The sequence below is a fragment of the Aquarana catesbeiana genome, linkage group LG13 (assembly GCF_042186555.1).
Source record: "Aquarana catesbeiana isolate 2022-GZ linkage group LG13, ASM4218655v1, whole genome shotgun sequence".
Lineage (NCBI taxonomy): Eukaryota > Metazoa > Chordata > Amphibia > Anura > Ranidae > Aquarana > Aquarana catesbeiana.
Genome location: NC_133336.1, coordinates 48,032,340 through 48,045,901, shown reverse-complemented (window position 1 = coordinate 48,045,901; position 13,562 = coordinate 48,032,340). Strand labels below are relative to the sequence as shown.

At 49.0% G+C, this 13,562-nt stretch overlaps 1 protein-coding gene across 1 annotated transcript in view; it reads left to right on the top strand.

The window, feature by feature from the left end:
* Window positions 1-13,562, top strand: part of NID2 (nidogen 2) — a 119,906-nt gene that overhangs the window by 82,785 nt on the left and 23,559 nt on the right. Inside the window, 4 exon segments of the mRNA XM_073609210.1 lie at window positions 970-1,203; window positions 5,050-5,283; window positions 6,415-6,636; window positions 9,668-9,837. Coding sequence (XP_073465311.1) covers window positions 970-1,203; window positions 5,050-5,283; window positions 6,415-6,636; window positions 9,668-9,837 — 860 coding nt within the window.

Here is a 13,562-nt window from a genome sequence, read left to right as displayed (position 1 = left end):
AATGTAACATCACTCACACAGCATATGCTTCAAATTAAAAAGCGGGTATAATTCAAGCTTTTCAGCCAGCCATGTATGTATGCTCAGATATGATATTTTCTGACAAACTAACCCCATGTTATTCCATCTGTTGTTCTGCGTTGGGCTTTGAACACAAAGCGTTGGCCACAAGCCACAAATAATAAGCTGCCGGTTATTAAGTTTGCGTAAATCCAGCCACTAAAAGCTTTAGCATGTTATTGTCATTTCAAAGTCGTTTTTAAGATTTTTTTATTTTTTTCAATCTGCAGATTTAATTAAATTGGATATTTTTCTCCCCTGTTTGCTGGGGATAGTCTGTGAGAGGTCTGTCTCCTGCAAACATCCCTGGCCACCCAGCAGTTTAGCATAAATATTGCACCAGCCCAATGTATGGCACGTGGGGGGGGGTCTGGCTTTTCAAATGCACAGGCGCCGACCCAACAGCCACACTGGACTGGTGGCCATCCAATGCTACCGCGCATGTGCCAATGGCTGAAGCAGCAGCATAGTGGCACCTGCTCAGTGCAGTTGTTAGATTGATGCCTGCGCTGTTGAAAAGGCCGCCCACTGCTTTCCAAATACTAAGGTGGTGCCCTGCACAGTGGCTGCATTTTGTGCTGGAAAGACAAGAGAAGCGTCAACAGCTCCTGCGCAGTGCATCTGTTCAGTTAACGCCTGCGCAGTTGAAAAGCCGGCCCACTGACTATTCTTCTTATTTGAAGTATGTTTGGCTCTATATCTTGAATGTCTGCCTTTGTTAAAAACCGATTGTTGTGATTTTCTGGGTGTGGCTAAAATAGTGTGGATGTATCTGCAATGTACTAAGGGATCACAAGACGGCGCCTGCTGGAGTATTCTAGAGGAACTGTATATCCAACAATGTTTAGTGCTATGTCTTGTTCTTTTCTTCTCTAATGTGCGTTGTGCGGTCATATCTTTATTGCGCAGACGAACCACGGCCCAGCACACCCTGCTTGGAGAAGAGACACGCCGCTCAGCCCAGAGGTCCTCGTCCCCCGCTCATCGGAGCTTTTATACCGGAATGTGATGAAGAGGGTAACTACGTCCCGCTGCAGTGCCATGGCAGTACAGGCCACTGCTGGTGTGTGGACAGGAATGGCAATGAGATTGAAGGAACAAGGAGGCCACCTGGCAGCGGAAGGCCACAGTGTGGCATTCCAGGTATGCACAAAACCTCTGCCCTGTTCTTACAGTATGGTGGCCAGAGGGCACATATACAGTATGTCTAGGTCAGTGCTTCTCAGCCGCCTTTTTCTGATCACGGCAGCCTTTCAGAATATGCAAATTTTGGGGCATCCCCTTTCAGATCAGAGTACTTGGTCCCCCCCCCCCCCACCTCTTCACATCATAGTCCTTAGACCCCCCCACAGCCCCACCCCACTCCTCTTCTCACACAACTTCCACTGGCACCAATGATGGGGCACTATTCCTCCCACTTACACCAACGATGGGGCTCTATTCCTCCCACTGACACCAACGATGGGGCTCTATTCCTCCCCCTGATACCAACGATGGGGCTCTATTCCTCCCCCTGATACCAACGATGGGGCTCTATTCCTCCCCCTGATACCAACGATGGGGCTCTATTCCTCCCCCTGATACCAACGATGGGGCTCTATTCCTCCCCCTGATACCAACGATGGGGCTCTATTCCTCCCCCTGATACCAACGATGGGGCTCTATTCCTCCCCCTGATACCAACGATGGGGCTCTATTCCTCCCCCTGATACCAACGATGGGGCTCTATTCCTCCCCCTGATACCAACGATGGGGCTCTATTCCTCCCCCTGATACCAACGATGGGGCTCTATTCCTCCCCCTGATACCAACGATGGGGCTCTATTCCTCCCCCTGATACCAACGATGGGGCTCTATTCCTCCCCCTGATACCAACGATGGGGCTCTATTCCTCCCCCTGATACCAACGATGGGGCTCTATTCCTCCCCCTGATACCAACGATGGGGCTCTATTCCTCCCCCTGATACCAACGATGGGGCTCTATTCCTCCCCCTGATACCAACGATGGGGCTCTATTCCTCCCCCTGATACCAACGATGGGGCTCTATTCCTCCCCCTGATACCAACGATGGGGCTCTATTCCTCCCCCTGATACCAACGATGGGGCTCTATTCCTCCCCCTGATACCAACGATGGGGCTCTATTCCTCCCCCTGATACCAACGATGGGGCTCTATTCCTCCCCCTGATACCAACGATGGGGCTCTATTCCTCCCACTGACACCAACGATGGGGCTCTATTCCTCCCACTGACACCAACGATGGGGCTCTATTCCTCCCCCTGACACCAACGATGGGGCTCTATTCCTCCCCCTGACACCAACGATGGGGCTCTATTCCTCCCCCTGACACCAACGATGGGGCTCTATTCCTCCCCCTGACACCAACGATGGGGCTCTATTCCTCCCCCTGATACCAACGATGGGGCTCTATTCCTCCCCCTGATACCAACGATGGGGCTCTATTCCTCCCCCTGATACCAACGATGGGGCTCTATTCCTCCCCCTGATACCAACGATGGGGCTCTATTCCTCCCCCTGATACCAACGATGGGGCTCTATTCCTCCCCCTGATACCAACGATGGGGCTCTATTCCTCCCCCTGATACCAACGATGGGGCTCTATTCCTCCCCCTGATACCAACGATGGGGCTCTATTCCTCCCCCTGATACCAACGATGGGGCTCTATTCCTCCCCCTGATACCAACGATGGGGCTCTATTCCTCCCCCTGATACCAACGATGGGGCTCTATTCCTCCCCCTGATACCAACGATGGGGCTCTATTCCTCCCCCTGATACCAACGATGGGGCTCTATTCCTCCCCCTGATACCAACGATGGGGCTCTATTCCTCCCCCTGATACCAACGATGGGGCTCTATTCCTCCCCCTGATACCAACGATGGGGCTCTATTCCTCCCCCTGATACCAACGATGGGGCTCTATTCCTCCCCCTGATACCAACGATGGGGCTCTATTCCTCCCCCTGATACCAACGATGGGGCTCTATTCCTCCCCCTGATACCAACGATGGGGCTCTATTCCTCCCCCTGATACCAACGATGGGGCTCTATTCCTCCCCCTGATACCAACGATGGGGCTCTATTCCTCCCCCTGATACCAACGATGGGGCTCTATTCCTCCCCCTGATACCAACGATGGGGCTCTATTCCTCCCCCTGATACCAACGATGGGGCTCTATTCCTCCCCCTGATACCAACGATGGGGCTCTATTCCTCCCCCTGATACCAACGATGGGGCTCTATTCCTCCCCCTGACACCAACGATGGGGCTCTATTCCTCCCCCTGACACCAACGATGGGGCTCTATTCCTCCCCCTGACACCAACGATGGGGCTCTATTCCTCCCCCTGACACCAACGATGGGGCTCTATTCCTCCCCCTGACACCAACGATGGGGCTCTATTCCTCCCCCTGACACCAACGATGGGGCTCTATTCCTCCCCCTGACACCAACGATGGGGCTCTATTCCTCCCCCTGACACCAACGATGGGGCTCTATTCCTCCCCCTGACACCAACGATGGGGCTCTATTCCTCCCCCTGACACCAACGATGGGGCTCTATTCCTCCCCCTGACACCAACGATGGGGCTCTATTCCTCCCCCTGACACCAACGATGGGGCTCTATTCCTCCCCCTGACACCAACGATGGGGCTCTATTCCTCCCCCTGACACCAACGATGGGGCTCTATTCCTCCCCCTGACACCAACGATGGGGCTCTATTCCTCCCCCTGACACCAACGATGGGGCTCTATTCCTCCCCCTGACACCAACGATGGGGCTCTATTCCTCCCCCTGACACCAACGATGGGGCTCTATTCCTCCCCCTGACACCAACGATGGGGCTCTATTCCTCCCCCTGACACCAACGATGGGGCTCTATTCCTCCCCCTGACACCAACGATGGGGCTCTATTCCTCCCCCTGACACCAACGATGGGGCTCTATTCCTCCCCCTGACACCAACGATGGGGCTCTATTCCTCCCCCTGACACCAACGATGGGGCTCTATTCCTCCCCCTGACACCAACGATGGGGCTCTATTCCTCCCCCTGACACCAACGATGGGGCTCTATTCCTCCCCCTGACACCAACGATGGGGCTCTATTCCTCCCCCTGACACCAACGATGGGGCTCTATTCCTCCCCCTGACACCAACGATGGGGCTCTATTCCTCCCCCTGACACCAACGATGGGGCTCTATTCCTCCCCCTGACACCAACGATGGGGCTCTATTCCTCCCCCTGACACCAACGATGGGGCTCTATTCCTCCCCCTGACACCAACGATGGGGCTCTATTCCTCCCCCTGACACCAACGATGGGGCTCTATTCCTCCCCCTGACACCAACGATGGGGCTCTATTCCTCCCCCTGACACCAACGATGGGGCTCTATTCCTCCCCCTGACACCAACGATGGGGCTCTATTCCTCCCCCTGACACCAACGATGGGGCTCTATTCCTCCCCCTGACACCAACGATGGGGCTCTATTCCTCCCCCTGACACCAACGATGGGGCTCTATTCCTCCCCCTGACACCAACGATGGGGCTCTATTCCTCCCCCTGACACCAACGATGGGGCTCTATTCCTCCCCCTGACACCAACGATGGGGCTCTATTCCTCCCCCTGACACCAACGATGGGGCTCTATTCCTCCCCCTGACACCAACGATGGGGTGTTATCAGCGCCAGAACATTTTCTATTCCCCCTCCAAGTCTGAAGGACAGTAAACTGGCCCTTTGTTTAGAAAGTTTGGAGACCCCTGGTATACTGAACTGAGCGCTCCACTCTGCAAATATGTCACGCTGCAAGTTGGGATGATGAGATATCTGCAATGTACTAAGGGATCACAAGACAGCGCCTGCTGGAGTATTCTAAAGGAACCGTATATACAACAATGTTTAGTGCTATGTCATGTTCTTTTCTTCTCTAACCTGCGTTGTGCGTTCATTTCTTTATTGCGCAGATGAACCACGGCCCAGCACACCCTGCTTGGAGAAGAGACACGCCGCTCAGCCCAGAGGTCCTCGTCCCCCGCTCATCGGAGCTTTTATACCGGAATGTGATGAAGAGGGTAACTACGTCCCGCTGCAGTGCCATGGCAGTACAGGCCACTGCTGGTGTGTGGACAGGAATGGCAATGAGATTGAAGGAACAAGGAGGCCACCTGGCAGCGGAAGGCCACAGTGTGGCATTCCAGGTATGCACCAATCAAAACCTCTGCCCTGTTCTTACAGTATGGCGGCCAGAGGGCACATATACAGTATGTCTAGGTCAGTGCTTCTCAGCCGCCTTTTTCTGATCATGGCAGCCTTTCAGAATATGCAAAATTTTGAGGCATCCCCTTTCACATCAGAGTACTTGGTCCCCCCCCCCCACCTCTTCACATCATAGTCCTTAGACCCCCCCACAGCCCCACCCCACTCCTCTTCTCACACAACTCCCACTGACACCAATGATGGGGCTCTATTCTTCCCTCTGATACCAACGATGGGGCTCTATTCCTCCCTCTGATACCAACGATGGGGCTCTATTCCTCCCTCTGATACCAACGATGGGGCTCTATTCCTCCCTCTGATACCAACGATGGGGCTCTATTCCTCCCTCTGATACCAACGATGGGGCTCTATTCCTCCCTCTGATACCAACGATGGGGCTCTATTCCTCCCTCTGATACCAACGATGGGGCTCTATTCCTCCCTCTGATACCAACGATGGGGCTCTACTACTCCCTCTGATACCAACGATGGGGCTCTATTCCTCCCAATGACACCAACGATGGGGCTCTATTCCTCCCAATGACACCAACGATGGGGCTCTATTCCTCCCAATGACACCAACGATGGGGCTCTATTCCTCCCAATGACACCAACGATGGGGCTCTATTCCTCCCAATGACACCAACGATGGGGTTTTGTTATCAGCGCCAGAACATTTTCTACTCCCACTGACTTCCCCTCCAAGTTTGAGGGACAGTAAACTGGCCCTTTGTTTTGAAAGTTTGGAGACCCCTGGTATAGTGAACTGAGCGCTCCACTCTGCAAATATGTCACGCTGCAAGTTGGGATGATTTATATTGTCACACAAAGGATACTTTTGTAGCTTTCACTGTAGCCTGGTCTGAAGTTGGCTGATTTGCTGTAACGTAATTTCCAAGCTGTGCTGTGTATGTATATATATGTGTGTGTGTGTGTGTGTGTGTGTGTGTGTTTGTTTGTGTGTGTGGGGGTGTTTAGCCAGCACAGTGCGTGGGATGTTTTTTACATGTCCACTTTGTCTATATTATTATAATGGAGGATACCTTCTTGTCTCTCTTTTATTTGCTGAGCAGAACCCACCCAGAGGCCGCAGACTATGTGTGAAAGGTGGAAGCAGAGCCTTGTCGATCACTATGGCGGAAGCCCCTCTGCCGAGCATTATATACCTCAGTGCGATGCCTATGGAGAATTCAGCCCTCTGCAGTGTCACGGCAATAGCGGTTATTGCTGGTGTGTGGATAAAGACGGGAGAGAGATTGAGGGGTCCAGGACTCAGCCAGGGATGACACCGGCATGTAAGTACCGAACACGGTAATCGCCTAAATATGTGATCAGAGGCCCCACCCAGCCTGACGTCTGTTTTACAGCAGAGTCCAGAAACAAAGGGGCCTATTTAGTCTGTCCTGGTGTATGTTCTCTGCATAGTGGAGACAAGGAGAGTGATGTCACATGACCAGTTTCAAAGTCATGTGACAGGTGTTCCTTCTCCCTCATGACACTTTTTTTTGTCCTTTATTAGAATGATCATGCTTAGTTATTTAGTTCAGAGATCAGAAGCAAGCAAAACACCAAATGCATAAATAAGAACACAAAGCATTAAAGGGCTTGCTCATCCAAGGTGCTGTAGGAATGCATTGGATGGCTATTTCAGAGCAGTCCTACCACAAGACAAGGCAGAATGCTAACCAGCTCACATCATCGCATTGCAGTGGTCTGTGCTGAAAAAAAAAAAGAATTTCATGTGCTACTTTTTTTTTCAGTGCAGTTCGACACAATCCATCGCCTGCCTTGCTGCAGGTAAAATGAATACAATATCACAGTGTGACATTTCAATAAAGTTTAATAAAAAAAAGCAAACCGATGTGCCGCGATCAGCGCATCAGTACTGCATTCATCCTACCACACACCATTGGTTGCATTCTAATGCAGCCGTAAGTTAGAGTTGCCACCTCATCCCTTTAAACCCGAACACATATGAATTACACAGGGTCTGAGACTAATTTAATGCAGGTAAGTGAATTTAATGACCTCCTTAATCAGCCACCGAACCTGTGTAATTAATATGTGTTAATTTTTAAAGGGATGAGGTGGCAACCCTACGTAGGTGTGTACCAGACTTAAAGTGGGTATAAACCCTGACATATACCTAGTGAAGTGACTGGCCTTAGGTGACATACAGGGATGAAACAAATCCTCCTACATAAGTTGTACCTGTCTATCTGCAGTCTTCTCTACATCCATTCAAAGTGCTGAATTTACAGCTTGTCTGTGTGTTCCGAAAAGAAGTGGGCTGAAGTTACACTCTGCAGAGCTCAGAGAGGAGAGCTGATTGGAGGATAGGGGCACACCCCCCTCACACAGCACACATGAACAGAGCTTAAACTGTCAATCAACTGGAGCTCCCTCCCCTGTCACCATTTTTGTCTTGGTGTCAGGGAAACTTGTCAGAAGTGATTCATGCTGATAGCAGAGAAATGAAGCAGCAGACAAAAATGACACTTGGTGTTCTGGATTGAGTCAAGTACACACTATAGAGGGATATGCTTTGTTCATATTTCTTTCAATAAATTTTTATTTTTCAAATCAAAATGTAGGCAGAACATAACAGCATGACAAAAAGCAGGATATACAACATCATAAACATGTGTCAAACAAAACAGTGTCAGCAACAAGGCCCCATTTGGTGTTTCAGGGCACAACTGTGGGCTGAGTAATAGAAGATTAAGAGCTTACCCCTGGCTAGTAGGAGAAAGGGATGTAGGGATGTGGACTATGGGATCAGTCGGTCGGGAGGGTCCTACTTGTCCCGGGCACCCCTAATGGGATCATCCTGTGCCCTGGCCAGGCCCCCAACCGCCCCCCCGCCCTTAAGAATTTTAGCAAGGGTATCCGTGGAGACAAAGGTGACTCCAGTGCGCCTCTAGACCGGTATCACAGACTCAACCAAGCCTTCAGTGTTGCCGAATTGACTACATAACAATGTATTGTATTATACTTAAATCATACCATCTATCCTGGGTGAAAGAGAAGGAGGGAAGAGAGAAGGAAAGGAAAAGGAGCAGGTGCCTAACTAGAGCTTGAGGATGCAGGGTGATCGGGGTGAACCCCAGCCATCAGGGAGATACCACGGTGAGCTGCCCAGGGTTCCTACACTGTTTCAAATTTTTGAGTGGTGTCCGACAAGATACTAGCCAGCTTTTCTTGAGCCATAATCCATGAGATCTTGCGTTGTACCGCTATAATGGAAATCCTGGGCTGTTTCCATGCCTTACAATGGTGAGTTTTGCCCCGAGGAGCATAAAGTGGATCAGCTTTTGATTGGGTTTGGAGATATGAGGAATATGGGCATTAAGAAGGGCGACAGATGCAGACCTGGGGACCGAGCATTTAGTGACCTTGGAGATGAGGTTAAAGATCCTCTTGCATCATCGAGCCCAGGAGTTGGCAGCCCCTATAGCAACTGGGATCTGCTGATGGGTACATGGCCGCAAGCCTGGTGGGAGTAATGTACCACCTCATGAGTACTTTTAAGTTTGCTTCCATCAGGGAAGTGTTTAGGATACCCCGGAATGATTTGGAGCATGCCGCTTGCCAGGTCTCCAGGTCCCATTCGTGTTGGAGGTCAGCCTCCCATGCTGTCATGTAGGTAGATTTATCGGTCGGGCGAGTGACGAGTAGATGACAGAGATTCCTCCCCTTTGCCCCATGGCCTGCCCGCACCAGAGCTCATAATCTGCGAATTTAGGTGGGAGAGGCTTCTCTGTCCAGATATTGCGTAAAAAGTGTGAGATCTGTCCAAATGTGAATTTTTCAGAGCCAGGGAGATCCAAATTGGTTAAACAGGCTTTGTTCATATTTCATGTCTGAGTTTTACAACCAACTCTGGGCAAAAGAAAACAAACACTCATTTAAATATATTCCCCAATAGCCACAAATAATCTGAATCCGCTTTATATGCACCGTGTGCCCTTGAAAACTCAGATATTACCTTGTAAAATTAGCAGTGACAATATCAGCAGAGCTTTAGGAGGGGCCCAATAGGTCACGCCCACTACAGGCTGCCTGCAGAGGGAAGAGACCAGGCCAGTCCCCCTGCACAAGGAGAGAGAGAGCCGCAGTGAGCGGCCTTTATTACAGGAAGCTCCTGTACAGAGGGATTACTGCACAGATCTGGAAGAAACACACAAAGTACACCAAAATTCCAGGAAGAATACACATGATTCCTGTCTATAGACCACATTTGATTGTGCTGGAGTTCAGCTTTAAGATGCCAGCTGTTGGGGTTTCAGCACCGTTTTTCTGATCATCTGCTTTCATATGTTGCAGGCTTACCAAGTGTAGCTCCTCCGACTGTGCGACCAACGCCACGCCCTGACGTGACTCCTCCCACATCTGGCACGTACCTCCTGTATGCACAGGGCCAGCAGATCGGATACCTACCACTGGATGGCGTGAAGTTTCGCAAGGACAAAGCAAGGACGCTCCTGGCACTACATGTAAAGTATCTTTCGTATCCCAGAGATTTCACATTTCAAGTCCCCTCCGTGCTGTATACAGGATTACACGTAATGGGCGGCTCAATCATCATCACCATGTTTTAATCAAAGTGGTGGAATTTAGGCGAATGTAATGTGATGTGATGTGACTTTGGCTTTACCTCAAATTTATTGTTTTGGAATAAAAACTAAATTCACGCTGTCACACGTACTGATGGAGCATATACACCGATCAGCCTTAGCATTATACCACCCACCTAATATTGAGTAGATCCCTCTTTTGCTGCCAAAACAGCCCTGACCCAACAAGGTATGGACACCACTAGATTTCTGAAGGTATGCTGTGCACCAAGCTGTCAGTAGCAGATCCTCCAAGCCTCCACCAGCTTGCCTTCTTTCCCAGGTGAGGGACGCACACGCACCTGACCACCGACATGTAAAAGCAAATGTGATTAATCAGACCAGGCCATCTTCTTCCATGGCTCCGTGTTGCAGTTCTGATGCTGTCATGCCCATTGTAGGTGCTTTTGGGCCTTGTCCACCCATGACCCTGTTTGCTGGTTTCCTGGTTTTCCGTCCTTGGACCACTTTTGGTTGGTCCTGACAACTGCAGTCTGGAAAAACCCCACAAAACCTGCAGGTTTTGGAGATGCTCTGACCCAGTCTTCTAGCCATTACAGTTTGGCCCTTGTTAAACTTGGTTGCCATCAACTTCAGGAACAACATGTTCACTTGCTGCCTAATATAACCCACACGCTTTCAGATGCCATTGGCATGAGATAATCAATGTTAATTACTTTACCTGTCAGTGGTCATAATGTTGTGGCTGATCGGTGTATGTCCCTGCTAATGAGATTCAGCCTTTTTGTCCTGGCGTCCATTGTCACTGGGAAGAAATGTGATGAGAAAATCCAAAAATATATGTTGTCACCAGAACAGGAATAGAGGGGAAAAACTTTCTCAGGGGACATCACTTCTAAGAACAATGGTCTAAGAGGGGATAGTTACATAGTAGGTGAGGTTGAAAAAAGACACAAGTCCATCAAGTCCAACCTATGTGTGTGATTATATGTCAGTATTGTATATCCCTGTATGTTGCAGTCGTTCAGGTGCTTATCTAATAGTTTTTTGAAACTATCGATGCTCCCTGCTGAAACCACCGCCTGTGGTTCCCGGAAGGGAATTCCACATCCTTGCTGCTCTTACAGTAAAGAACCCTCTACGCAGTTTAAAGGGGTTGTAAAGGTAATTTTATTTTTTTTTTTTAAAATAACAAACATGTTATACTTGCCTTCACTGTGCAGCTCGTTCTGCACAGAGTGGCCCCGAACCTGGTCTTCTGGGGTCTGTTTCAGCTCCTCCCCGCAAGAACTAACCACCTTAATGCGAGCTCCCTCGCATGGTGGTTAGTTCTTGCGGGCGCGCTCCCGTGATACAGCCGGCGGCTATAGCCGCTCACTGTATCACTCGACCCCGCGTCATTGGATGTGATTGACAGCAGCGCGAGCCAATGGCTGCGCTGCTTTCAATCCATCCACTGTAGCCAATCAGCGGCCAGGCTGAGCGGTAAAATGGATGTCGGGAGCGAGCGGCTGACTTTCGAGGTGTCAGGTAAGTAAAACGGGGGGCTGGGGGCGACGGTATTGTCAGAAGTTTTTTCACCTTAATGCATAGAATGCATTAAGGTGAAAAAATTTTTACCTTTACAACCCCTTTAAGGTTAAATCTCATTTCTTCTAATTTTAATGAGTGGCCACGAGTCCTTTTAAACTTCCTTCTGCGGAAAAGTTTTATCCCTATTGTGGGGTCACCAGTATGGTATTTGTAAATTAAAATCCTATCCCCTTTCAAGAGTCTCTTCTCCAGAGAGAATAAGGTCAGTGCTCGCAACCTTTTTTCATAACTAATTCCCTCCATACCCTTTATTAGCTTTGTTGCCCTTCTTTGTACTCGCTCCATCTCCAGCACATCCTTCCTGAGGACTGGTGCCCAGAACAGGACAGCATACTCTAGGTGCGGCCGGACCAGAGTCTTGTAGAGCGGGAGAATTATCACTTTATCCCTGGAGTTAATCCCTTTTTAATGCATGCCAATATTCTGTTTGCTTTGTTAGCAGCAGCTTGACATTGCATGCCATTGCTGAGCCTGTCATCTACTAGGCCCCCAGGTCCTTTTCCATCCTAGATTCCCCCAGAGGTTCTCCCCCCAGTGAGTAGATTGCATTCATATTTTTGCCACCCAAATGCATTATTTAAAATTTTTCCACATTAAACCTCATTTGCCATGTAGTTGCCCACCCCATTAACTTGTTCAGATCTTTTTGCAAGGTTTCCACATGCTGCGGAGAAGTTATTGCCCTGCTTAGCTTAGTATTGTCCGCAAATACAGAGATTGAACTGTTTATCCCATCCTCCAGGTCGTTTATGAACAAATTAAATAGCACTGGTCCCAGCACAGAACCCTGGGGGACCCCATTTTCCACCCCTGACCATTACGAGTACTCCCCATTTATCACTACCCTCTGAACTTGCCCTTGTAGCCAGTTTTCAACCCATGTACTCACCCTATGGTCCAAGCCAACGGGCCTTACTTTGTATAGTAAACGTTTATGGGGACCTGTGTCAAATGCTTTTGCAAAATCCAGATACACCACATCTACAGGCCTTCCTTTATCTAGATGGCAGCTCACCTCCTCTTATAAGGTTAATAGATTGGTTTGGCAAGAATGATTCTTCATGAATCCATGCTGATTACTGCTAATGATACCGTTTTCTTTACTAAAATCTTGTATATAGTCCCCTATCCCCTCCAGGAGCTTGCATGCTATTGATGTTAGGCCAACTGGTCTGTATTTCCCAGGGATGTATTTTGGCCCTTTTTTAAATATTGGTGCTACATTGGCTTTTCTCCAATTACCTGGTACAATTCTTGTTAGTAGACTGTCAGTAAAAATTAGGAACAATGTTCTGGCAATTACTTGACTAAGTTCCCTAAGGACCCTCAGGTGCAAGCCATCTGGTCCCGGTGACTTATTAATGTTAAGTTTTCCAAGTCTATTTCTAATTCTGTCCTCTGTTAGCCATGAGGGTGCTTCCTGTGATGTGTCGTGAGGATAAACACTGCAGTTTTGGTTACTGAAGCCCCCTGATTCCTTCATGAAGACCGAGGAGAAGAATAAATTCAATACCTTCCCCGTCTCCCCATCCTTTGTAACCAGATTTCCTTCCTCATTCTTTATGGGGCCAATATGGTCTTTTTTACTGTTTACATACTTAAAGAATTTCTTGGGATTTTTTTGCTCTCCTCCGCTATGTGTCTTTCATGTTCTATCTTAGCCGCCCTAATTGCACCCTTACATTTCTTGTTGCATTCTTTGTAAAGTCTGAATGCTGATGATGATTCCTCAGTCTTGTATTTTTTGAAGGCCTTCTCCTTTGCCTTTATATGCATTTTTACATTGGAGTTAAGCCATCCAGGATTTTTGTTTGCTTTTTTAAATATATTTCCCAATGGGATGCACTGGCTCATGCCCTTATTTAATATGCTCTTAAAGTAAAGCCATCTCTCCTCCGTGTTCTTTGTTCCTAAGATTCTATCCCAATTTATATCTTCTAGCAAGGTTCATAGTTTAGGGAAGTTGGCTCTTTTGGAATTCAGTGTCTTTGTATTCCCCTTATGTTCCTATTTGTGTGATTTATACTGAAGCTAATTGACCTGTGATCCCG